Source organism: Pseudochaenichthys georgianus, unplaced genomic scaffold (genome assembly GCF_902827115.2).
Source record: "Pseudochaenichthys georgianus unplaced genomic scaffold, fPseGeo1.2 scaffold_555_arrow_ctg1, whole genome shotgun sequence".
Lineage (NCBI taxonomy): Eukaryota > Metazoa > Chordata > Actinopteri > Perciformes > Channichthyidae > Pseudochaenichthys > Pseudochaenichthys georgianus.
The window spans coordinates 57341-84838 of record NW_027263116.1 but is presented as its reverse complement, the minus strand read 5'-3'; the positions used below and the strand labels follow the sequence as shown (position 1 = coordinate 84838).

General features: G+C 41.3%; 1 protein-coding gene across 1 annotated transcript; it reads right to left on the bottom strand.

Moving 5' to 3' along the window:
* Positions 1-2220: 2220 nt before the first annotated feature.
* polr1c (RNA polymerase I and III subunit C) lies at positions 2221-27314 on the bottom strand. Its single transcript, XM_034079176.2, has 9 exons — positions 27208-27314; positions 25615-25686; positions 22495-22602; positions 11278-11410; positions 7301-7432; positions 7048-7200; positions 6572-6721; positions 5280-5396; positions 2221-4839 (listed from the first exon to the last, which is right to left on the bottom strand). The coding sequence occupies exons 1-9, from the start codon at positions 27277-27279 to the stop codon at positions 4721-4723; spliced, it is 1056 nt and encodes a 351-aa protein (XP_033935067.1). The 5' UTR covers positions 27280-27314; the 3' UTR covers positions 2221-4720.
* Between the last annotated feature and the right edge of the window lie 184 nt (positions 27315-27498).

Genomic DNA, 27498 nt, shown 5'->3' with positions numbered 1-27498 from the left:
ATAAAGTTATACATTTGGTGTTCTAAGACCATGTATGTCATACACGTGTGCCATGGCATACACTGGGAACTACACTGTGTTGTGTGTCCACTTGCACTTCATGCCCTCGTCACCCTGTTTGTATATAAGTCCTGGTTTTCTGTCCTGTTCTTGTCGGTTCCTTGTTTGTCTATGTCATGAAGTTCTGTTTTTTCCGTGTTGATTGTTGTTACTTGAGTTCCTGTTCTGCCTGTTAAATATACATTTGTGTTAAGTTTTCTGCTGTCTCCAGTCTCTGCATTTGGGTCCAACCACTCCTTGCTTCACATGACAATGATTGATTTGTACTATATATCGAATTGCTATTTTTGCCATTATTGTATTGTTATTAGTGCTTTTGCAGGTAATTATTATTATTATTATTACTTTAAATCTCATAGATATTAACACTATTATACATATGGCTGAAATAATCATCATCATTAATTGTTTTGTGATATTATGTCCCTCTTGTTTTCATATATATATATTAGGGCTGTCAAACGATTACAATTTTTAATCAGATTAATCACAGCTTAAAAATTAATTAATCATGATTAATCACCATTCGAACTATGTCCAAAATATGCCATTTCTTTATGTATATTGTTGTGGGAATGGAAAGATAAATGAAAGAAGGCGGATATATCCATTTAACATACGTATGTATGTTTATTGTAACATTGTTCTGTGTGTCAAAATGAAAGACAGCCCACACACCTATCAATCATCAAACCGTGGGGTCTTATTTCATTACGTGTTGATTTCTATCAACACGTAATGTTGTATCGATGTATATAGAGATGTACTACAGCTAAAGTATTCTCCGTCGGGATTTCCTGCAACAACATCACGCCGTTATCTTGATTCTGATTGGCCAGAAGACATTATCAAAGATGTTCTATTGAGAAGACAATCACTACGTGACAAAAGTTTTCAAAACCGTTTCTAGTTTTCGGTATTTCCAGACAAGTGGCTACTGAAATCAATCTTACTAACTGCTGTCTGTGCAATTTACTCCGCGAGTTGGCGGACTTTATTTTGCTTACTTTAACATAATTTTTCATGGTGGGGGCTAAGCCATTTCTTGGTATGGCTGTAGCCTATCTCAGCGCTGGAAAGAGGGTTGAGAGTGGAACGAGTGGTGTCATAAATGTTGTATTTAATATGTTAATATATTGTTTAATGTTACACTTCACACAAGTCACGACTGTTTGCAGTTAATGTCGTTGCCATGTGTAACGTTAGTTTATATAATGTGCAGCGCTTCAAACAGTGTGCTGCCTTAAAGGCATTTTATAATGTTATAATTTGTTTGCAGTTCATAAAGTCACCACTAGGAGTGATAATGGTATTGTTATCTTTAAGTTCGCCGTTCTTAGCCTCACTTCCGGTTTAGCGTTAGAGAAACGGAATGGTCTGAGAAGAAGAAGAAGAAGAAGAAGAAGAAGACCACAGACTACAGACACATGGCAGCAACTTTCCCTCTGCTTAATTCATTTCTCCTGTTCAACAGGTTAGTAGTGTGTACACAGATTATGTCATATTTCGATCTAAGAAGTGTCTTTGAAACTGTTTTATGTGTAGTTAACTTTAATGTCATTCTGTGAGCTACGCCACTAGCGTGTGGCTAATGGCTAATAGCGTCCGCTAGCTTCTTTAACACAGGCTCCCTGGATAATGTAGCTCTACTATGTGTATGAGTCCCGTGCACTAGTCTGGCTTACATTTCAAGTTTATTCTGTTTGTATAAATATGTGAAATGCTGGTCTGAGATCATAATTGTTCATATTATTTAAAAGCTAAAGCGCTAATGCTATGCTAATATTGTGCCTGTACAACAGCCATGTTAAAGTGAGTACAGTCGGGTTGTGTGTGTTATCTGTTATCACTGTATTATATACTGTAAATGAAAAAGGCTTTAATCCCTCATGAAAGTCATAATATGGCATGTGGATTTATGTCTATTTTTTAATAGAAAACTAAATATGTCAGACATAGTTATTTTGATTGGCTAAATGTATTTTTACATTCTCAGTTAGCTTCAGGCCTCACTGAGGAGAAGTATTGAGGTAGAACGCTGGTGAAGCCATTTCCTTATATTCTGTTTGCACAGATAATAAAGCTGGTTGGCAAGAAGGAAGTCATATTCATTCGACCACACAACACAACGCAGAGATACATAAATAGAGAAAACGGATATAATTTGTAAGTGAATTTATTAATGTGTTTAATAAATTCTGGCTAGGACAACCACACAAACGGCAGCAACATTCCCTCTGCTTCATTCTTTTCTCCTGTTCAACAGGCTTATTATCTGATTACCAGCTCTGCACAGCGGACTTGTAACACTAGCAGCAGTGGAGATGGAGCATCAGAACCTGGAGAATACAGCAACAACAACGATCCATTTGAAGATAGGTAAATGTAAATATTACAGTAATAGTGTACTTTCATTGTGTGGGTTTAGTTAAATAGGTTGTAAGAGAGAGAGAGACTCCTGTCCCACCTCCCCATCAGGGCTCAAAATTAACTTTTTTCCTCAGTGTCCCACAACTGTCCCGAATTCTACTTTGTATTGTCCCGGATATAACCAGCAGTGTCCCAAATTTCAATTTGTATCGTCGCCCCCCCAATTATGCAGAATACATATAATTTGATACTTTTTTGTCACTTAATCATCACACCATAGACTCTGGTCCACCATGTAAGTGTAAAATACTTATTCTTTTAAACATGAATATTAGTCTGATCTGTTGCCTCTCCTAGAGTAGAAGGGAAGAGAGTTGTTTTAAGACATGTTTTTCTATTGTTTCTCAATATCCAGACTAATTTATCATTGTCATGTCAACATTGAAGAATTCTGATTTGTATTTTTCAATTCAATACGGTATGGCTGTATGGTCTCTGTGTTTTATGATCGGAACCCTCTATCTGGCAATAAAAGAGGTATGACTGATAATAAAAGAACAGAAGTTCCATAATACAGTTTAATAAATGTATCTGTTTTCAGTTCTAATTACAAGTTATCCTCACAAGTCGTCAGTAGTACTATAGGAATATAAATTGATCTTCTATCTTCATTCATGAATGTCAATCATCTTGCTCTCACTCACTCACCCCCCCTCCCCCAGGCACAAAAACAACTGGAACATTACTCTCTTAACATGACACATTATTGTCATACCAGAGTTGATTGACAAACTAAAATTACCTTGCGACCCCCTTTCTAATCGTCACCCAATCTGACTGACGTTCTTGACCTAAAAAAAGATGAAAAGCTAAATGATTAGCTAAATGCCTTACGTTTTTGCAGCTAAAGATTCTAGCCTGCTCACTGACTGGCTGACCAAGAAAATACAAAAATGATAGGCTACACCTCTTATTCTGATGTATTTCACATCATTTTCACAAACTTCAAAAGAACATGACACCGCATTTTAGGACGTCTGTATGCATTGTAAGGCACACTTCAGTTGCTAGCGCTAGCTAACGCTAGCACTTAAGACAACTAATTTACCACAGTGGAAGACGATGCATCATGACCAGGACTTGGGATGTTTTCGTTTCGGGAGTCGGCAGAATTGGGGCTTGCAACAGGGGGCTGTTTATTCAACCACCTCAGCATTTCTTTCTTCTGTTTTTAACTGTCGTGACCATTGCATTAGCGCGAGTCTAGCAGCAGAGTGGATGACGTAGAATGCATTCTATGATTTGACAGCCCAATGCAAATAACACCCATTTTGAAGTTTACTTTTAATTTTTTTTTCACAGTCCCGAAATAGTCCCAGACCAAATAGATTTGTGTCCCAGTAGGAATTTTTATGGTCCCCGGGACATCGTTAATTGCGAGCCCTGGTTAGAGGGTCTTGAGCTTGTTTCTCTTCAGTGATGTTGATGCTCTGTTAAAGGTGGGGGAGGTAAGAATGGAGAAAGCAGCTCGAGTGCGCTAGAATTTGAAAATACACAGCCGGAACAAATCTGCCACTTCCTTACAGAGCCCCTCCTCCAACACACACGAAGGCGCACATGACCAATGAGGGCACGAGATAAGTTTGTGCCCAGATGGAAGGCTGACAGGCAGGTAGGCCATCCAGTTACTTTAGCCGGGCCGGCTAAGATGATTGGTCGTGCTTTTTACAGCGCCACGGCTTCCACTGAGACATTTTGTTAATTATGGATTTATTGTCAATGTATTCATTGCTATCGGGATGTTAAGAGCATTCCATGGAAAATAAGAAAAAGTGTTTCTGAAATAAACCACCTTTAAATGTTTGTTTTCCTTCAATCTTGTCTTAAATATTTATCCTTGTTTGATGTTGCTTATGAAGCTGCTGTGATGCAAGAAAAATGTCAGGCACGATCTGACAATAAATGATGGTATCGTATCGCTTAAAAAAAAAGATGTAATACTCTGTTTTTCTTATTGAACAACACAGAGTGAGCAAACACTCAAACAGAAAATGCTACTGCATGTATGAATATGTGGATATTATCGGAGATGTCATGTTTAATATGCAAAATCAAGAGCGTGTACAACATTCAAGCAAGTCTAACCACCGTAACAACATCTGCTTTCTATAAGTTCAGTTTGGGTTTTATCAATACAGCCACATTCCCACAGAGCCATTGAGGGGCGGCAGTCCAGACAGCCGGGGGGGGGTTTCCTCCTTGGTGGTTCCGAGCATGCTCAGTCAGGACTTCATTCCACACTCGGAGAGTCCAGCTCACTGAGGAACCTCTGACACTTGGTCATGAGGACTTTGATGGCCTCTGTGACCAGCACGTCGGGGGGCAGGATGCCGGTGGACTCCACTGTGACTGTGAGAGGAGAGCGCCATCAACTGGTGTACAAGAAGACTACAGGAATACCATCTGCCATCAAGACATTTACTGTATATTTCACCACTATATATTCTTAAAAAGAATGATCCAAAGAGTTGCGTGAAGAATAATACTATTATATTGCCTAATTCTCATCCTGCTGACTGAGCAGGTGTAGCAATAGAGAATGAGTCACTGTGGTTTAAGCAGCAGTTTTACATCCAACTCTTTGGGAGAGCAGCTGCTGGACAACATATATCTCCTTGTAAAACCTCTTTGTGTCATCTCACACTTTGGCCTTTGCATGGATTAAATAAACATCTGTTTATAAGTGAGATTAAGAGGTGCAGAGCCATGCTCTTTACTAATATTACGTATTTACAACACTTTAATCGTCACACTTGTGTGATGCTGTGTCCATGAGCGGAAGGACTTACAGATGAAATGGTCTCTCAGTCTGGCCAGCTTCACCACATTCTTCAGGTCATCATGACGGATCACTTCCCTGCTGCATGTGTCCACGCGACTGTTCACTACCTTTGCAACATTTGTCCCTGAGGAGAACAACACAGACAACAGGACGATGAAGAACTCAACTCCACAGGCATCCTCTCACCTTTACCTTCATGCTTATGCTCCATTTAAAAAGTCAGAATTGACATTACATTTATGAAAGTAGTCTCACCACTTTCATAAATGTAATGTCAATTTTGTACTGAAACCCGGTCTACAGGGCTACATTTTAAAGACCATGGTATCGACAGGCTTCAACATTATCGGTTTTGTTATCGGTCCGGGGGACATTTTTAAAATACAAATAAATTAGATTTAATATTTCTACATAAACATTATCTCACACATTGTCTCTAACAAACTCTGTTTCTAATTTGCAATACCATTACAAAATGTGTCTTTGTTGCTTTTTCACTCATTCCAATCCATAAGAACGATCTCTCTCGCTTTGCGGTAAATAATATTTAATTTTATTTAGTTTATATATTTTATACATTTTCCTTAAATAAAGCAATGTTATTTCTGTTTTCAATTTGTTTAGTTTTTCTCTTAAAAAATAACCTATAAGAATACCGTTAAAATACAGTAAGCAGTTGAAAAGATACCCATCCCCAATGGTGAGAATGTATCGATTAACTTCAAGTCAATCAAGTCTTTTTTAATATGCTGGGTGTTTCTCAATGTCGAGGACGCTTCCTTGGTAGGACAAGTCTCTCCAAGTTAGGTCCTTCAGAAGCGATGCAAGAATCCTTCCTAGCCTCGGAAAACAAAGAATGGTGGAACAGGCTAACAGGTGTGCGTCATATGCGAGGCCCCGCCTTAAATGGAGCGTGATTTCCGCCAAAGATTTGGAAATTGGTCCGTGCGCAAAGCATTGTGGAGATTTTAAGACCTCGGAAGATACACATGTGCAGCCTCGAAATTTCCCGTAACGAAGGACGCCAGCCTCGGTAGAATTCCAAGCATCCTGGATATTGGAACAGTCCTTCGGCGGGACTCGATGACGTAGCATCCTTGAAATAGTGGCTCTGGAGCAGCCTTCCTCAACATTGAGAAACACCCGCTGTATACCTGGGCATATACACTCTCCCTAGATTAAAGAAAACATTTGGAAATGTGCCGAATGCTCAATTCTCAAGTTTTAAGCTATTTCATCATGCCCTCTGAAAAGTCTATCTCTATTTGGTTTTGGATGGACAAGGTTTGTTTGACGTACCGTTCACATCTTCTATGTCTATGACTCCTCGTGAGAAGCAGCGTTTGAGGCGCTCGGCCTTCTCCCCCTCCACCGGCTCCAGCAGGGTGATCTCTGGCAGCAGCCGGTAACTGGCTGTGGCCACCGGAGAGAACTTAGCATGGTCCTGACCTGACAGAACACACACTTCAGTATCACTGCAGTAGCATCTGGACTCATAACATGATTAAAGTACATGTAATATGTGAGCTTTGTCCAAACCAGCGGACAATGTCCAGACAAAGAATACTTTGTCAATGACAAACTCCACCAAAATAACATCTTTGCTTGTACAAAACTCTAGAATCAACGTTTAGTTAAGATTTCACTGTCAAAAATGTCAGGGGGAAATAAAAACGGAAAGACATAAAAGGCCAGGAAAATAAAGTGCATACTTATTCAAACTGAAAGTAAACAGAAACGCCCCTGGTTCTTCCCCCTGGGGACCATGCTCTTACCGATGCCCTTAACGCAGTGCATGATAATGTCCAGCTCCTGGCCAGGCCGCAGCTGAGCGATCAGGATGTCGTCGTGCACCGGTCTGATGACAGAGTCTGCAAACACGTCCGCCTGGTTCCCAATGGGGACCCACGTGATGTCGCTGGAGTAAACTGAAACAAGACAGCAGAGGGGAGAAACATCATCAGCTTGTTTGACGTCACATGGAGAAATGCTTTCTGTGAGAATGTATCTGCAAACACCTGAACCTACCCATGTGGTTCAGATACAGCTCTCGGGGGTCAGAGGAGTCTTTGGTGGCTCGGGGGTTCCTACTGCATTTGATCTTTAGCTGCAGCTGAATTGTGTCTATTTCTGAACCTTGTTCCTCTGCAGACTCTTCACCTGGGAGAAACAAAGCAGAACTGAAACATGTTCAACTCTTTGTGTTCAGATGTGTATAACTGATGTACAAGATATTAGATATATTTCCATCTTGTATTTATTCTGCAGCACTATTTATTTAAAGGACACCTATCATGCAATATTTGAATAATATATTGTAGGGCCATACCTATATAAAGTATATAAATATAGTTTTTTTTTCAAAATACCAAACAGATCCTGCATTTTAGCGATGCCTCATTTCGCTCTATTTGCTCTTTCCAGCACTGTTTTTGCAGGGGGCTGATTCTGTGAGCTGCAGCGGACCAAGCCCCCCTGCAGGAGAGGGGAGCGTGCTCTGAGATCAGCTGCTAGGCTGCAGCGGGGAGAAGAGGGGGAGAAAAAGAGATCTCCGTCCTCCGTGTTTTATTCTTATAGAAGTAAGAAGAGATGTAATGGGGCAGAAACCCTTCTTTTTACGCAGCGGTCCAGACAGACATCAAACGGCGACACATATTCAGTGTGCAGTTACGTTGGCATTAGGGCAGGGATATCTAGATACTTCCCAAGGTTTGACATAATGAATTGTGCTACTTTTAAAGCAAGCAACGATGTTTTCAAATCTGTAATCAAGAAGCTCCTCAAAAACGCTATCGAAGCTGTTCCTGCCGTTGCTACGTTAGTTCAAACAGTAACAACGGACTATTTTTCTTAGCGGATGCATGTCAATTTAAATCAATATATACAACTATTTTTTAAATCAATAAAATCATTTTCTAAATCCATAAAAGCATTTCAATTAATATTGGGAGTCATGTCGTTACTTTGTTGAGAATGTGGCCACATAATAAGCGGGATAATGTGCACATTGCATAATGTGCCTTCATGCTAGGGCTGCACGATTCTTGCTCAAATGTGAATCACGATTTTCCTCCATAAGAATTGAGATCACGATTCTCACACGATTCTCACACGATTCTCATCGTTTCAATGAAAATATTTATTGCACTCTTACTCTTAGACGTCACATGAGTACAATGAATTTAAACAGACAACATTTGTCTCTCTTGTAACAAAAACACAACTTTGTCTTTAGTCTGTAGTTGCTGAATACTGAACAAACATTACTACATTCAAAATGTGGCACCTGGAGCCAACTGTTGTGGCTTTAAACAGACACCATCAACATCAAAGTGCTGGACTTAAATCCAAGTCTCAGTTTCTTGTAGCAAAAACATAGTAACTAACTAAAATGAATTTGACAGCCAACTACTGTGGCTTTAAACAAAGTGCTTGTCTCTCTGGTAACAAAACATACAGTAACTAAAATAAAGATATTGCTGCTGCCTGAGTGCTGAACATAACAAATAGAATTGTTGCAGCTTTATAATAACAAAATGTAAACTTTGCAGTAGCACCTGTCCACAGTGACAGGACACCCAACTACTGTACAACAACACCAACCGGTTTGTTACAGGGAGGAATGCACTTCAGTTACTCAAAATACCTCACCACAGTGCTGAATATAAAAACAAAACAGTCACAGCTTTAGAATAATAATATCAAAAAAAGCCTAGCCGGCTAGCACCCAGTTCAACTACTGCACTCAAAGGTTCTTGTACTGGAAAAAACATAAACTTAAACAAAGTGCTAGACTCCACTGAGTAGTAATGTCACTGAATCAAAAGGATTAACTTAAATACTGCAGTCAGTACTGAATATAAAAACGGAACAGAACATAAAGTTACAGCTTCAGAATAAATGTAAATAAAGCCTAGCTGCCTAGCTACCAGCACAGTCCATCTACTTTTTTCGGCACAAGTACAACTTCCCTCTCACTCTCGCCAGAGTCGCCACCGGGATTTTCATCGGTGTTGTTGTCATTGTCCTCGACCTCCTCGTCACTCATTTCTGTTTTTCTTGTACTACTAGTCGCTCTCGTCACTCTTTGCTAATCAGTGCTAATGCTAACGCTTCTGTAAACATACTGCCGGCTCCTGCCCTCACGTGCTGCAGTCAGTGAGTGTTGCCAGGTATACTTATTATAAGCCACGTTGGGCTTATCTTTCTGTAAAGTTGCTTGGTGGTAACTAATAATGGTTGTTGCGGTTGTGAGCTTGTAGACCCGACATATATAGGTTTAAAATGCTCATGTTCTTTTGCGCTTGTTTTCATAGACCTGGTTGCTTATTCCTTCCGCAAAAACTGGCAACACGAGTGGCTGCAGCGTTAACACTGCATGAGAGGAACAGAACACTACCATTTGGATGCGATCATGGTACTTTAATGTTAAATGTATAGAGTATATTTGCTTTACATCATTTAAGTATGATTGACATTGCAAGTTGGTATTATTCAGAAGCAAAATAATAAAAAAATGTAAAAAATCCCCCCCAATTTTTTTTAGCTTGACGTCATAGGATCGGCGTAAAGTAGAAATGAGATCGCATAGGTGTCTGAATCGAGATCACGATCTTTTTTAGATTAATCGTGCAGCACTACTTCATGCCGATCTAGATCCCTCCGCCTCGCGTCGGGCTCCTGATCAGCCTGTCGCTGTTCTTTTCCCCATAATGACCGCGTCGCTGCACATCATCCCTTACATGTGATTATATAGAGTCATTATTCATTTGTTTTAAAGCAGGAGGCGCAAACGCTTGCCTCGGGGAGGGAGAAAAAGAGCCACAGCGGAGAATAAACAGAAGGGCAACCATGGCAACCATGCAAGGGAAGTCTTCTTCGCTGCTTTTGTGGCAGACTACAGCGCCACCTACAGGCCTGGCATATGTACTACAGCATCTCCAGCGCTTTCGAGCAGCAATGGCCAGCCGTGGCCCAACCTCTCATTCCCCTGATAGGTGGAGAATTGACCAATAGCCGTAGTGCCACTTTACTGACGTCAGGACAGTGTTCAAATCTGGATCAGTCTGTATCAGATCCGTTGCAGCCCCTTTTTTTGAGATTTGGGTATGGAAAATAGAGAGGGGTTGTGTTTTCTGACACTTGGTGAGTTCCCTGGAACACCGGGGACACATATTCATGTATAAAAGACGTACAAAAGTGAATTTTGCATGATAGGTCCCCTTTAACTTGTCCTAAAAACATTGCACACTACATTAAGTTGTTTTTAACCCTCTGGAGTCGGTGGACGCGCCGGCGCGTCCAGGTGCGCATAATTTTAAGTAATTAATCATATATTTTCGATTATAAGGAGTAGAAATATGATTCAGATATCCGCGGAATCGCTGTAGCTTTCCAGCGGCATCTCCTGTGAGACTGTAACCAGGGCACAGTAGCCGATATGGCCGCTCAAAGCAGCTTGACTTTACACTGTGTGGGATTGGTGGATTCGTGTGTCCGTCAAGGAAATCACGGCCGGCAGCCATCATGGTCTGAAATGACCAATGGACATCGAGAAATCACTAAGGACCTACCCACTAAGTAAACAAAACATAAACCACGTGTCTCCCATCAGTTTACGTCTGTGAGGAGAGAAAGACAGAGAAAATGGCTAAAAAAAACGTTACAGTTGCCGACTTCGCTAGAGATTTTTTGCGCTAGCAGCAGTGAAGATCGAGCCTCAGAACCTGAAGTCTTCGACTCTTCTGAAGAAGAATACAAAGACAACAACAAGGATCCATTTGGACATGGGTAAGTGTAAATATTACAGTAATAGTGTTAATGTTGTTGGGCGTTCAAACATTAACATCAGACCAGAATGTGTCGGCTGTAAATGATGTGTTCTTTTTAAAAGACCAAAATTAATGGGTTGTCTTGTGAACATGCTCTCTGTACCAACAGAACTTCCTGAATGATGTGCTGCTCTGTACCCCACAGCTCCTCCAGTAGTGTGCTCACAGTCTTACCAGCGTCCCTGTACTCAAACAGGCGGGGATCCGCTTTGATGGGGACGAGGCCTAATCTGTGGGCCAGGACTTCATCCTGGACGATGGATGTGTTGTTATAGATAAACACCTTCTCTATGGCCATGGTAGGCACCTGCAACCAAGAACAATGCAGAGCATTACCAATATACACTACCAGTCAAAAATGTGGACACACCTTCTCATTCAATGGTTTTAGTTTATTTAAAAAAAATTGTTTTTACTTTGTAGATTAATACTGAAGACATCAAAACTATGAAAGGACACATATGGAATTATCTAGTTAACAAAAAAGTATTAAAAGAAAATCCAGAATAAGATTTAGATTCTTCAAAGAAGCCCCCTTTTGCCTTGATGACAGCTTTGCACACTCTTGGCTTCTCTCAGTCAGCTTCATGAGGTCGTCAATTTTTTTATTTTAAAGTAAATTCAGATTGAACAAAAATGTAAATTATAGCGTCCGTCCAAAAAAAAAAAATTGATGATACTTATTAGGGGTGCAACAACTAATCGACTTAATCGATTAAAATCGACTACCAAATTAGTTGCTAACTAATTCAGTCGTCGATTCGTTGGTGACGTCATCACGTGTGTTTTACACGCCGTTAAGCTCCAACGTTATCGGTCTTTTTATCGGTACAGGAGACATTTAAAAAATATATGTCATGTATTATTGCTACAAAAACATTATATCGCAGTCTTAGTGTCGCCAACTCGTTTCTAATATGCAAAAAGACAAAAATATGCGTCTATTAGACCCTCCAGAAAAACGCGATCGCAGAATTTACCGCACAATCAGCAAAATGGCGCAGATTTTTAAAAGGCCGCATATTTATCAAAACGCTGCATAATCCCCGCATTTTTCCACACAAAGTTGAGAAAAAAAAAAGTTAACTCGTCTTGACGTGAAGTGATGATGATGACGCGACATCATCAGCTCGCGCATCACAGAAGGTAAACAACACCGTAGAGTCAACGTGTGGAACTCACACGAGAGAAAAAACCAAGATGAAAAAATCTAATCCATCTCATTTACCGACGAACGTTTCTGCTAAAGACCGGGCAAAGCAGTTCCCTCATGTCTTGCACGAAAGTGGGGGGAAACTATTCTGCACCCCGTGCAACTGTGTGTTGGAGCATAAGAGAACATCCACGGTGACGACCCACTTTGATTCATTCAAACATTCGAAAATGCTTTCTGCTGCTGCGGACAAGAAAGCCAAACAACTCACGTTCACCGAGGCATCGACTTCCAAAACCCTTTCGAGGGCTACAAGAAACGAAGTGAGTAGCCTACAAGATTGAAGCTGGTCAGATAACGAACAAGTAACTGAAAACAGAATGAGGCGGAGAAGAGAGTGTGAGTGTGAGTGTGAGTGTGTGTGTGTGTGTGTGTGTGAGATAGTGTGATTAAAATAGCCCAATTGCTTTTACAATAAATAAACATTGAATGTGTTTAATTTATTAGGGGTTTAACGGTAGTGGCAGGTTGTGTGTGAGAGAGAATAAATAAAACAACCCAATATTTATTTTTTCCACATATTTCGCAACTTTCCGCATATTTTGCAATTTCCCGCAATTTCACCGCATAAAATCCCGCATGTTTGATCGCATAATCAAGGATTTTAGCCCGCATAATCAAGGATTTTAGCCCGCGTTTTTCTGGAGGGTCTAGTCTATGGTGTATTTTCTATCTTTCCAATCGAGACGAGATCTTTCTCTCCCCCGTCTGTGTGCGAGGGGGCGGGGCAGTTTACAGACACACGCAGCTGCTACATGCATGCAGCAACACACGGCGGGGATGGCGGAGAGAAGCGCTCCCAAGGTGTGGTTAAATGTTACCCGTCTCGATGTGGACAATGCTCGTTGCCAATCGTGCAATAATAGTGAAGAGAGTGGAAATAATGATATTGCAAGTTAGAAACGTAAGATGCATTTTGACAGAAAAGACGGACAATTGGGGGAAATTTCCTGCATTTTGAATGTCCGATAGTCCACCATTAATACCTTAGTCCCGTCTCGTCAACGAAAACTAAATATACATACATTTCGTCAAAGTATTCGTTATCAAGAATCTATTTTTAGATCGCCATCGTCTCAGTCATGTAAAAACGGTCGTTGACGAACAATTTTCGTCATAGTTTTCGTTGACGAAATTAACACTGATTCAGAGGCTTGGTATTACCCTTGAGTTTCATTTTGGTAAAAATGGTTTATATCGTCAGTTAGCTGAGTTTCTTCCCGTTAAGTGGGTATGACACATTAATAGGTTACGTGTTAAGAAGCCCTGAGACACAGTTTTGTGAAAAAAAATGTAAAAGCACGTAGCCCCCGCGGGCGAGGGCTATGGGGCTTAACAGGTTAATGTGTTGAGGCCATCAGTTGTGTTGTGCAGAGGTAGGGTTAGTGTACAGTGGAAAGCCCTATTTGACTACTATTGTAATCCATATTATGGCAAGAACCACTCAACTCAGTAAAGAGAAACAACCTTCCATCCAGGGTTTCTGCTAGGATTTTTTCTTGCCGGTCAAGTGTCCGGAAATAATTTATTTTACCGGATACATTTGGAACTTACAGGTCATGTTTCAATAATAATAAGAAGAATTGTGTAGCAGAGTTTCCATCAGCAGGTGATCACCTGATGTTTAAAACTAAGTTAATGGGGCTGATTTTTAAATTGCTTCAGTTTATAATCGTAACAGATCGAAAAGTTCAGATTCATTTTTCAATAAATGATGCGCTTCCACAAACATAATTATTACATTCAAACAAACTTCTTATAGTAGGTACATTATTAAAAAGTTTACATTAACTTTGGATAATAACAGAGAAATAAACAGAGCCTCTCTTTTCCTCTCTCCCTCTCTCTCTCTCTCTCCTGACAGCCAGTCTGTATCTCATGCAGCTCGCTGATCCAGTAATGGGTGACCAGACAGTGAAGAATAAACTACTACTTTTACCTGAGGAACATTTTTGATTGATTCTTGTACTTCTACTTTTACTCAAGTACAAGATCTGAGTACTTATTCCACCTCTGGTAGCGTATTAGCCTGAAATGTAGCCACAAAATCACACAGAAACCAAGTCTCACGGCATTTCGTGTTATAGTCATGAAATAAATGTAATCTATTGATTCGTGTTCACCAACACGATTTTCCCCTTTTTTCGTGTCACACAGAACGATTTTAAAAGCAATGTATTTCTATTGGTAGTATGTTTCGTGCCTGCAGCACGTCTTTTTGTCCGTTCGGGTCGTGGAAGACCGGAAGCTGTGTGGTTCATAAAAACATGTTCTTACCTTTATATATACAGTCTATGGTTCTTACTCAATATCAAGCCACGATTATTGTTTTTATTTTAAATCGTATAATGTCAGGCTTTTTTTTGCCGTCTGTGAGGAAAAGAAATGGGGCTCAGTGCCTCAGAATACTGAAATCTGTATCTATTGTTTTCCTTCTAATTTGTTATTATTTGTGACCCGCTCTATCGAAGTCAGTCAAAAGTCACAACGGCTCATTTAAAAAAATAATAAACGTGGATTTGTGTAAAAAAAACTAGTTTTTCAGGGTTCGGGGTTTGTATGATTTTAAATAAACAATATTAAACTGTTATTGCCAAAATCTCACGATAAATACATTTTTGAAGCTTGTAAAGGGAAGAAGAGGCACTTCTCAATTCACACCCTGCTCTTCCACAGCGCCGCTCCCCCTCACTCCGACTGAAATTATGAAGTAAAGGCGTATAGTAATCATAGATAACACGGCAGGGTCAGGGAAAGTTTGGTTTCAAATAAACAAAGTATTGGCTTTCAGAATATTAAACTTGTTTCGGCAAATTCAGATGATAAATACAACTTTGAAGCTTGTACGGCATAATTACAAGCGGAGAACGGAGTAACACACAGGCATAACAACAGCCGGTGTTTCTTGTGAGTGTTTCCCCGGGAAACAAACACACACACACACACCCCCTCGCGAGCTTCCCCCAGACCAGTAACACAAACGAAAATGTGTCTTAGGGTCAATGTGACTGATTTCGATAGAGCAAGTCACATTTGGTTTAGGCACGAAACATACTACCAGTAGAAAAGCATTGCTTTTAAAATCGTTCTGTGTCGAATCAATAGATTATATTTCGTGACTATAAAACGAAATGCCGTGAGACTGGGTTGAATTACAACAGTGAGTGCTTCATCCTCTGAACACCACAGGATGGCGACTGTAACGCACATATTAACATAGGTACGCTCCTCTGAAATGATTGTCCACTGCAATTATTCTTATTAGGGCCGGGACTTTAACGCGTTAATTAATTACAAAAAAATTAACGCATTTTAATCGCACTTATTTTTGCACAGCGGAACGTTTCTCACTGGATGAGTTTCAGGCGTACCGATTATACTGGAGCACCAACTAACGTTCATGACTTCAGCATGGGACTTCAAACAACAACAAACCACGGTGAACAATAGTCAAACATGAACGAACAAGCTGATGAGACCGCTTTGGTCGGCCCCGTGGATGGGACATTTTGTTTTAAAAAACGGACGGATGGAAGCGTCGACAAGAGCACGGTTGTGTGCAAATTATGCAAAAAAGAATTTGCATATCACCGCAGCACATCAAGCCTAAAGTATCACCTAAATGCAAAGCATGTAGCAGCTAGCATGGACGATAGCCCGACTCCGAGTGCAAGGAACCACACCCTGACCCAACCCACACTCAGCCAGATGACTGGTTTCAGGGCCAGGATAAGTAAGTCCACGTCTGAGAAAATAACCAACACTCAAGGGCTCGACATTAAGGACTGCCCGGGGCCATCTAGTATTTAGCTCGGGCAATGAAGCCTCACCTGCTGGTTGCCCGATCGGGCAATCTATTATGCCAGTATCATGCAGCTCGCGGATCCAGTAATGAGTGACCCGACAGTAAAACTAAACATATCTATAACTAGTTTAGGTAGTTTGAGAGGTAATTAAAATAGCTACGTGTGATATTCTAACCTGAAGTGTGTGTTTTGTTCCGCTCACCGCTGCATGTGGTTATGCAGAGCTGCGTGTCGAGTCTCGACTCGTCAGCAGCAGCTGATCTCTCTCTCCCGTCAGATTAGACTTCACTCGCGTTTATGTTCATATCGATCAGATCCAGCTAATGATATGACTACCTGCTTATTAAAAGAGAACTACACAACAAGTGTCGCTATGCAACTGGATGAGGCCACAAAGTATAGCGCAGCATTATGCATTTGTTTACATGCCCACCGGAACCCCGAGGCATTACCAACAGATCAACGCACAATCAACCCATACAGGACATATCTTTCTCCACATTAAGTGTTAGACATTAGAGTTGACTATTCTTGTCTGTCACATACTCTTCTTGTCTCTCACATAAGTGGCGCAACTGAAGCGGTATTGCTCTAAAGGGAAATTATTTTGACCGAAGATATTTAGATTTGCCGGCTAACGGGAACTCTGACGTGTGCTTCGCGGATGCGCTCGGCTCCTCTCGACTGCTGCTCGGGTCTGCTCGGTCAGCTTCCGGATGAGGAGGCATTCGTTCGACCAACTTACAGTAGTTAACATTACAAACATTTAGTGTAAATAATGTTTGTTTTGGCAGTTATAACTGAATGTAATGTTTTCTACTTTTTTCCATCTGGGAAGGCATTTGCCTTCATCAGATGGAAAGTGTTTTGACCAACAACTTAAGTATTTCTTATAGCTATGCAGGGCATGCAAGCGAGCAAACACAAACAAGAACAAACAAACAAGTGAAATGAAGAATAAACTTGAAATTGTACAATATAATATTGTGGTGGTTCATCTTATAATTCAGTCTAGAGAATGCACCAGACAGCATCTAAGACCTGCAAAAATCTAAATTTTCTAGGGGGACGGAGGCCCCCCAAACCCTTCGTGCCATTTCGTCCGTGTGCATTTTTCAGGGCAATCTCTATTGGGCTCAGGGCCATCTGTAAATTAGCTTATATGGCCCACAGGGCCATCTCCCAAAATCCTTAATGTCATGCACTTGGACTGTAGACCACTTGGAGTAAAATCCATGTGAAAATTGCTTCTCACTGTTCTCAGGTCAAATATGTATATTTGATTAAAAATGCGATTAATTTCGATTAATTAATTACAAAGCCTCTAATTAATAAAAAAAAAAGATTTTAATCGAGTCCCGGCTCTAATTATTATCCCTCATCGAGTTCGCTAATCAGCTTGCTAACGTTAGCTTAAACAAACGTAACATGCAACGTTAGCCTAATCTAAAATGCTCAACTACGGCGTACCTTTCATGTGGCTCGTCAGCGCAGACTCTCCCATCGTGAACAACTGAAATTAATTTTTGCAAACTTTGCAGGAGGCTACTCGTGGGCTTGACCCTCGTCTTAGCCATGGCTTGTATTTGTCTTCTGCTAGCCAACGCTCGTTGAAACTGCAACTTCCTGGCATACTGTCATCTATCACTCTCATCAGAATGCCCAGGTCACACGTAACAAAAATCACTTGAAGGCCGCAGCGGAGCTGTTTTATGTAAAAGCAAAGCAATTAAGCTCGCTCAGACTTCTTTATTTTCTTTTAATCTAAAAAGCGAAGTAAAGCATTTACAATTCCAAGCACTTGGAGGCAGTCGCAATTTCTACAGGCTCAGACTACCCGTTAGCATCTAGCTCTCCTGCTTACAAACTTTTAGCCATCCCTGCTTATATAAGTAGTAGTTTTAGTTGTCCGCGATCTGCCGAGGCCTACCCCCACCAGTCGAGTACGGCTGTACTGAGGTGTTTTTCCTCCGGAGATGTCGCGAAGAAACGGAGCGGCTCCACCTGTTGCTGCCTGCGATCTGAGATCTGCGATCTACGGAGGCCTGCTCCCACTTGTAGAATACGGCTGTACTGGAGAGGTTTTTACCCCGGAGTCGCCGCGGAGAAAGACGGAGTGGATCCACGCTTCGGGCTTGGCCTGCTTCCACTGGGCGTGTGCTGCTGTGCGGAGGAGGATTTTACCACCGCTGGGGCCTGCTTTCCATCTGTCCTGGTTCTGCTGTTGCAGAGGCCTGCTTTCACCCCGGGGATACCACGGAGGGACCGGAGCGCTTCCACACTGCTGGTTTCGCCTGTCCTTTGCTGCTGTGCTGATTTTGCTCCAGGAACATCGCGGATACTGTGTGCTGGTCTGGGAAAATGGCCCATATCGGGATTCTGCTGTGCCTGTTAACTGTTTTGGACTATGAGAAGATCTCTAGTCATTCTGAGAAGACTACTGGATTCAGGTCTGTTCTGCCACCCGCAGTGGGCATCCCCTGCAAAGGTTCGGATGTGTTGCTCAAACAATTACCGGTTGCCTTGTCACAGACAATCTGCTCGACAAAATATGTTTGTCTTTTTTGTTTTCCTGCGATGATGGTTCTTCAGGACTGCTTCTTAAGCTCAAATCACACTCTCGCAGACTTTTCCGGTGTTTCTAAATTAGATGACAATGTATGCGTGTCGTTTAAGAGGAAAAGATGCCTGTTTTTTTTGTTGTTATTACTGTACAACCTAACCCTGGTCCGCCCAGTAGTAGTAGTCAGATCGCTACTCCTGCTGATTTTAAAGCTAGGTCGGGTTTCATCCACTTCAATGTGTGCAGTCTGTTAGGTAAACTAGATTTTGTCCGTATCTGGGCGAGCTCGACTGACATGGTTAAATAAATCTATTTTGGCTCTGACATTGCCTTAAATGGTTTTAATGTGTATTGTACCGACCGGCCTAATAAAGGTGGTGGCGTTGCCATTTATGTTAAGAATAAGTTCAGTGTAACCACATTAGTTTCCAAATCGATCAGTAAGCAATTTGAATTTTTAGCCATAAATATAGAAGTGGCAAAGGGGCAACAGGTCATGGTGGTGGGCTGTTACAGACCCCCCTCAGCTGTCAAAGACTCCTTGTCTTCACTAGCAAATCTTTTATCACAACTAGACTACAAGGAAATAGTGCTACTTGGAGATTTTAACTGGGACTGGTTAACTGCAGTGTCAGAGGATTTTAAAAACCTTTGTATCTCTTTAAATGTTACTCAGATTGTGGACAGTCCTACTCGCCCTAACATTAAGTCCCCAAATAAATCCTCCCTAATTTATCTCATTTTAACTAATGTTCTCCATAAATATTCATCTGTGGGAGTATTTGCAAATGATGTGAGTGATCACTGTGTTGTAGCCACAATTAGGGACACTAATGGCGCATTTCCACTGCAGCGGGGTAGCCCCGTTTAAGCGTCCTCGCTCAGGCCTCGGGCTGCCTCGCTGGCCGTCCGAGGCCGTGGCGCATTTCCATTACAGTTTAGGACCTGGGGTAGCAACGCAGTGTAGGCGGGGCGATCGGCTTTTTGGGCGGAGCGACGCTGGGTAAAACTGCAGTGGTGTCATCTTCAATGCGACACAACTCACAAAACACACACAACAATGGAGGATGTGGAAGCGATCGTTTACTTGTTTCTTGTGAAATCCATGGTGCTGACATGCTGTGCTCTGCATAACGTCTGCGAGAGTCATGGAGAGGACTATGATGATGGGTGGAATGCACCAGCAGCAGCAGAGCCTGGGGTAGCAGTGGCTCAAGGTGCAGAGGAGGAGCGCACTGACATCAGAGAGGGTTTGATGCGCTACCTGAATAACTAAATATGCATTGTATTGTATTCATTGTATTGAACATAAATAAATAATAAGCTATATGGAAAGGCCACCAAAAACTGGCCTGGCCGCTTGAGGACGCTTAAACGGGGCTACCCGCTGCAGTGGAAATGCGCCATAAGGTCCAAAAGGTCCAAAAGGTTAAACCTCGCATTATCATTAAGAGAGACAAAAAACATTTTGTGGAGCAGGGTTTTGTTCATGACCTGTTTGATTTTGATTGGGGTAAAATCGATCTGTGTGCTGATGTAGAAACCGCATGGTCTTATTTTTATCTTGGTTTTATGGAGATCATTGATAGACATGCACCCCTGCGTACATTTAGAGTAAAGGGACGAGACAATCCTTGGTTTTCTGCTAATCTGTCCAGTCTCCTACATGAGAGAAACAAGGCCTGGGCTAAGGCTAGGAAATCAGGCTCAGAGGTAGAATGGCTGCGTTTTAGGCAGCTAAGAAATAGCTTCACATCGCAAATCAAAAGTGCTAAATCAAAGTACTATCTGTCAGTAACCACAAAGAATCTGAATAATCCTGGAACATTTTGGAAAGCCATTAAATCTTTATCCACCGGCGATATCCGTAATGAGCTACCTGAAGCTTTAACCAAGCTAGATCCTAAGAAACCGGCTGGTCCGGACAACGTAGAACCTTTCTTTTTAAAGATAGCTGCAGATTGTATTGCTCCACCTCTCACTACTTTTTTTAACCTCTCCCTCAGCACTAAGTCAGCGTATGTCCTGCCTTTGCTAAAAGGAGGGGAGGCCACCGTATTAAATAACTATAGGCCAATCTCTAAGTTGTCAGTTCTGGCTAAGGTTCTTGAACGCCTAGTGAGTGAACAGGTAAAGGTGTTTTTATGTAAAAATGACATCCTGTCTAAGCATCAGTCAGGCTTCAGAACAGCACAGCACCATCACTGCCACAATGAAAGTGGTGAATGATGTGGCGAGTATTTTAGATAATAAGCAGAGTTGTGCAGCTCTATTTATTGACCTTTCAAAAGCGTTTGACACCGTCGATCATCGCATCTTAAAGCAGAGGCTACTCAGTATAGGCATGTCCAGCCATGCAGTGGGTGGTTTGTAAACTACCTCTCTGAAAGGTCCCAATGTGTTCACTTTCATGGGCTGTCTTCTGAGTGGTTGAACATTGCAAATGGTGTACCACAAGGTTCTGTTTTAGGTCCACTTTTATTCTCCATATATATTAACAGCGTAGGTGATAATGTGGATGAAGCTACTTTACTTTGTATGCGGATGATACTGTGATGTACTGTGCAGGTCCCACCATTAAGGAGGCTGGTGTTAAATTACAGGCTGTTTTTAACATTATTCAGACTCAGCTCTCTGAACTAAAGCTTCTTTTAAATGTGGATCAAACCAAGGTAATGCTCTTTTCTAAAGCTAAAAGACACCAGAGCCTGTTTTAGATATTGTAACTACGCAAGGAATAACACTTGAAGTGGTTACCTGTTACAAATACCTTGGTATCTGGCTTGATGATTGTCTCACCTTTAAACTTCATGTCAATAACCTGCTTAAAAAGCTGAGGGTTAGGCTAGGGTTCTTCTACAGGAACAAGTCCTGTTTCTCGCTTGAGGCCAGGAAAAGGCTCTGTGACCCTTTGACCTGTGCTGGACTATGGGGATCTGGTCTATATGAATGCACCTGCCAATTGCCTGGTCAACTTAGATGCTGCGTATCACAGTGCACTGAGATTTGTGACAAACTGTAAAGCATTAACCCATCACTGTACCCTGTATGCAAGGGCTGGTTTGCTTTCACTAACTGTACGGAGGCTCAGTCACTGGTACATTTGTATATACAAAGCCATGTTAGGGAAACTTCCATCTTATATCTGCTCCCTGATCTCACGGAGAATTGTAAGTGGCTACTGCCTGAGATCGAATGCTGTGGTTTTATTAAATGTGCCAACTGCTAGGACTGTCTTAGGGAAGACAGCTTTTAGATGCGCAGCTCCTCTGTCTTGGAATAGTCTGCAAATTAAATGGAAACTGAACAATCTGGTGCCACTAAATGTTTTTAAAGCTCGGTTGGATGCTACTCAATCGGAAGCTGTTGGTACCTGTTTATGTGGATAATTTTGTAAATTATGCTGTAAGATGTCCTTTTGTTGTTCTGTTTATGTTTTTATGTTTCATGTGGAACTACTTGAGCAGGTCTCCCTTGGAAAAGAGATCAATGATCTCAATGGGATTTATCTGTATAAATAAAGGTTTGAAATGAAATGAACTTTATCCCAGATTCAAGCACCATTCCCAAAATTCAAGCACTTTTCAAACCTTGAAAGCACCTCATAAAAATTCAAGCATTCTCAAGGATTTCCAGCACCCGTACGAACCCTGAAAAAGGGTCACCACTTATTATTATTTTAATAACAAAACAAACCATTTTGGTACTTGTATATAGGGGAAACACTGAACTGTGTAAAACGTCTAAAAACCCTTGTATGTCATAAGTATGTAGTTGTATGGAAATGAGATGACTGAATGAAATCCTACCTCTGCCAGCAAGATCCTTCTGAAGGCGTTGGCGATGGCTGCATCTATCCCCACCATATCAAACTCCATGCTGTTCTCCTCCAGATTCACTATGTCAATCCTGAAGTTCTGCAACAGGACAGGAGAACACATCTCAGCATCAAACATTAGTCCCAGGGAACACTTTTCAAATCCAGCATAAACGATACAAATAAAATGGAATTGCTCCTGCGAGGGTAAATGTTGTCTTTTTCTTTATTTTTAGAGAGTACAATAATGCGTAGTTTATATGTTAAAAGATAAAATGGGAATCTGGGGATGGAACCCCCTCAGACCCCCCTGCAGGGGTCCGGTGTGCAAACATTGTTTTCACAACATGTGAATGTGCGTTCAAGACTTTAAAAAAAAAGATGCCCAACACACACACATATTATGGTTTCTACGAAAATAGTGTGTAGCCTGACAGTGACACTGTGAATCCTGTCTATACAGGTGTTAGTAAGGAAATTAGTGTGTACAAAAAAAATTCAAACAAAGTGACACCCAAGTTAGATATACAAATTGTAAAGCTTTTCCCTAAAGTTAACCATGCACGTAAAATAAAAAGTGCTTATTACCCACAACTGCTTCACACCAAATAAAAGTATTGTGTGTGTGTGTGTGTCAGTCCTGCTCATTCTCTAAGAGGATAAATAAGTTCACCAGTTTTGCAACCAGATACTTTATTCCATAACCATTTTTTGGAGATTTTCACAGAAAATGTTGTGAAAGCTGCTCCATACACAGGCAGAGGAGCAGGAAGGAGACGGTCCCACAGACTTCCCCTATCACCAGCTGACACATATATGGCGCGTTTCCACTGCAGCGAGTATCTCGCTTTAGCGGGTCCTAATTCACAGTTTTTCTGGCCCCATAAAATCGTGGTTCTAGGGCCAGGAACCCAGGTTGAGTCGGGCTGAGTATGCTAAACTAGAGAGAGAATCGCTGGCAAGGGGGCTACAACTACAACAAGATGAACATATGAAGAGTTTGGTTCCAAAACGCGATAAACGCCACTTTTGAAAAAAATGAGTTCCCGCCGAAATCAGTATTGTATATCGTCGGTATTGAAAAGTCAACATTCAATTTTCCGCAAAACGCGATATCCGCCGTGTTATTCTGTCTTGTTTTCTCACTTTCTTTCCAAACAGCGACAAACGCCAGTCTCCCTTCTCTACAGAATGCGATATATCCGCTCAACCAATCACAGCGCACCATTCCACGCACCTCAACCAATCACAGAGCATTCCACGCAGTGTAAACAATAATGGCGGCACCCTGAATGTACCGGCTTTCGTCATTATCTACTTCAACAAACAATAAAAACATGAATACTTTTGACGGCATTGATGAACCTGTGGTGGTTTCTGCGGTGGGGAAGAAACGCAAGCCATCGAAATGTAATCATGTACGTGAGGAGATTAAGAAAATGAGTCACTCGGGAGGAGGAAAAATGCCGGCGGCTGTCGCTTGTTATCATTCTTATACAAAAGCAAACTTCTGTCACGCAGACACATTGACCCCAGGGGATCTATTACAAAACGTTCAGTGTTTTTACTCTGGATCTACTAAAATCGAGCAGGATCAAGTCCCGGGGCCATCTAGTATTTAGCTCGGGCAATGAAGCCTCACCTGCTGGTTGCCCGATCGGGCAATCTATTATGCCAGTATCATGCAGCTTGCGGATCAGTAATGAGTGACCCGACAGTAAAACTAAACATAGGCCTATCTATAACTAGTGTAGGTAGTTTGAGAGGTCATTAAAATAGCTACGTGTGATATTCTAACCTGACGTGTGTGTGTTTTGTCCGCTCACCGCTGCATGTGATCATGCAGAGCTGCGTGTCCACTCGTCAGCAGCAGCTGATCTCTCTCTCTCCCGTCAGATCAGACTTCACTCGCATTTATGTCCATATCGATCAGATGCAGCTAGTTCTAGCTAATGATATGACTACCTGCTTATTAAAAGACACCTACACAATAAGTGTCGCTGTGCAACTGGGTGAGGCCACAAAGTATTGCGCAGCATTATGCATTTGTTTACATGCCCTCCGGAACCCCGAGGCATTACCAACAGATCAACGCACAATCAACCCACACAGGACATCTCTTTCTCCACATTAAGTGTTAGACATTAGAATTGACTATTCTTGTCTGTCACATACTCTTCTTGTCTGTCACATAAGTGGTGCAACTGAAGCGGTATTACACTAATAGGAAATGATTTTGACTGAAGAGATTTAGATTTGCCGGCTAACGGGAACTCTGTTACTGTTATGTATTTTTGCACAGTTTCAATCATATACAGTCTATGGTTTCAATATGAAAAATAAAATAGATCTATTGCATTTTGGAGGGAAAAAAAACGTGTCATGGATTTATTGCATTTTGGGGAAAAAATGATCAGTTTTTAAAATAAATATTTGAAAATCTAATTCTGGATTTTAATTTGTAATGTTATTATAACCTCAAGATGCTATGTGAAAGTTTGAAACAGAAAATAGTGGTTTTCACTCAAATTAATCAACATGGATTTATAGCGTTTTGGAACCAAACTCTTCATATTTGACCGTGATTTAATTGTAATACACGTTTCAAAATGATGCCGAAGTAACAACATACTGATACCGGTTAGTAAAAACCATGAATTAATGCTTTGACAAGTCTGCAGACAGACGGCCGGCGAAAAACCCTTTAAAATGCGTGTTTTCTAAATGGAGCTTGGCTAAGTTAACGTTATATATGCTCCGACCGTCCACACTCACAACAACGGCTTACAGACATAAATAAACCAGCGACTGTATTCACCATGACACAGACAGTCTGTGGTTTGTACTCGTTTAACTTTTGTCTAGTTTCTGAACAGATATGAGGAGCTGTGAGCTCTGAGTGCTAAGAGCTAACGGCTGTGTTGTTTTTTTGGGGCTCTCATTGAAGATGACGTCACGGCTCCGCCTACACTGCGTTACTATAGTAACTACCACAGTTCCTAAACTGTAATGGAAGCGCAGCATTAAAGTGAGCCGGGCCTAATAAGGCCTAACCAAACCGAGCGAGGCCTGCAGTGGAAACGCGCCAATAGATCCAAACTGACAGACATACCTTTTGAAATGTCTGCATATTCCAAGTGTCATCATAGCCAGGGTAGTTGCCAGGGAAATCTGACGAATGGACCTAAAGCAGAAACAATCAATAAGAGATAGAAAGAAGCAACCATTCAGATCTTATTAAAGTTACTTCAACTACAAGATATTTACGCTCTGCTTTAATATTCACAAGCCAGAGGCCACAGCAGGTCCTGCGGCTCACCAAGGGCCGTAGAGGAACCCTTAAATGACAGTGTAGTTTGTTCATGGATGATGTTTTTTACATTTTTAAAAACTAACCAACTGTCTAGTCATTTCTTCCTCTAATTAAATGTTTCACTGACAGTTTTGGACATCAATCATTAAGTTGTAATGTAGAGTTAACTGAATCATTCAATGCTTTAAATCGTTTAACAGGAGCAGTTCGAGGAACAGCTTGGGAAGTTAGAATCAGATAGAATGTGTTTGCGAGCATGAGGTAAGGAGCTTCCGGTGGAGGATATGGGCTGATCTGCAGGGTCACTACACTATAGTTTAAGTACGAAAGGTAAAAGCACGTCTTACTTATTAAAAAAAGAAGACATTTTTAGATTATTATTATTAGAATTGTTTTCATTATTGGTGCATATTCATCACTGTGTTCAATGCACTTTTCAAGGCAGGGTTTATTTTAATTACGTTATACACTACTGTTTAGCTTAACCTATAATAATACTTATTTCATAATTACTTAATAATTATACGGTCCAAATACAAACTCCTAATTTAAAAAAAATGTTGTTCTGCTTTCAAGAGTTCGAGGCCATCAAACACTGGAACATTCTTCAGCTGAGCTTTCAAACCTGCCCTGACTTTCACTCTTTCCCTCATGGTGCAAATAAATGGATATTAAGCAACCAGTCATTATACTATCATCTGAGTTTTTCCATTTTAATATTATATTTGAACTGTACTATTTTATTGACCTGTACTTTAATCTTGTTGTATTATTGTTCGTGCAATAGAGATGATGCAATGTTTTAGTGTTTGTTGATTGTTATGTACCTGCAGGTTGAAATTAGATCAAATCTGGCATAAATCATCTCTTCTCTTTCCTGAGCATTACCATGCATAATGTATTTGTATGCATCGTCCTTGTTCAAATACATACATAAATATTAATATAACCTGGGTTAGGGTACATTTTTCAAAGTAACTAGTAACTAAATATGTAAAATAGATGTAGTGGAGTAAAAGTACAAAGTAGCACAATGTTAAAATCCTCAAGTAAAGTACAGGTACCACTAGTGTGTGTGTGTTGTGTGTGTGTGTGTGTGTGTGTGTGTGTGTGTGTGTGTGTGTGTGTGTGTGTGTGTGTGTGTGTGTGTGTGTGTGTGTGTGTGTGTGTGTGTGTGTGTGTGTGTGTGTGTGTGTGTGTGTGTGTGTGTGTGTGTGTGTGTGTGTGTGTGTGTGTGTGTGTGTGTGTGTGTGTGTACATATACATATATACCAGTGTGTACAGGTGAATGAGGGAGGCTGTGTGGTATATCAGACCGGCTCTCTCTCAGACTCTCACCCTGCACACACCAAGCTCTGCTGCCATAACAACTTTTGTTCAAACCGAACTTACATTTTTCACACCGAATTCCCCCAGTACAGCTCGAGTCCGTATTTCTTCCACGTTGCTCATGGTCGCCGCCATCTTGCCTGTAGCCAACTCTGCTCCGCCCCCTTGCTCAGTGACGCGTCACTTTAGGGACGGAGGCGGGACAGAACTAAACATCGGCCCAATCCCAAACCACGTCCTACACACTCCCCCTCCGTGACGGAATGAACTCCGTGGAGTGACACTCGCAGCTCAACGAGGTTCCCTCCTGTCAGATGGAGGGAGTAAATCAGGGTGGCCAACTCGCATCTAGGT

Excerpts from the sequence above, each read along its gene's own strand:
- polr1c (XM_034079176.2), bottom strand. The coding sequence starts at position 27,279 with ATGGCGGCGACCATGAGCAACGTGGAAGAAATACGGACTCGAGCTGTA. Across the intron at positions 11,411-22,494 it reads GAAGGATCTTGCTGGCAGAG|GTGCCTACCATGGCCATAGA; the intron begins GTAGGATTTCAT and ends TCTTGGTTGCAG. Across the intron at positions 4,840-5,279 it reads ACTGAGAGACCATTTCATCT|TCACAGTGGAGTCCACCGGC; the intron begins GTAAGTCCTTCC and ends CTCCTCTCACAG.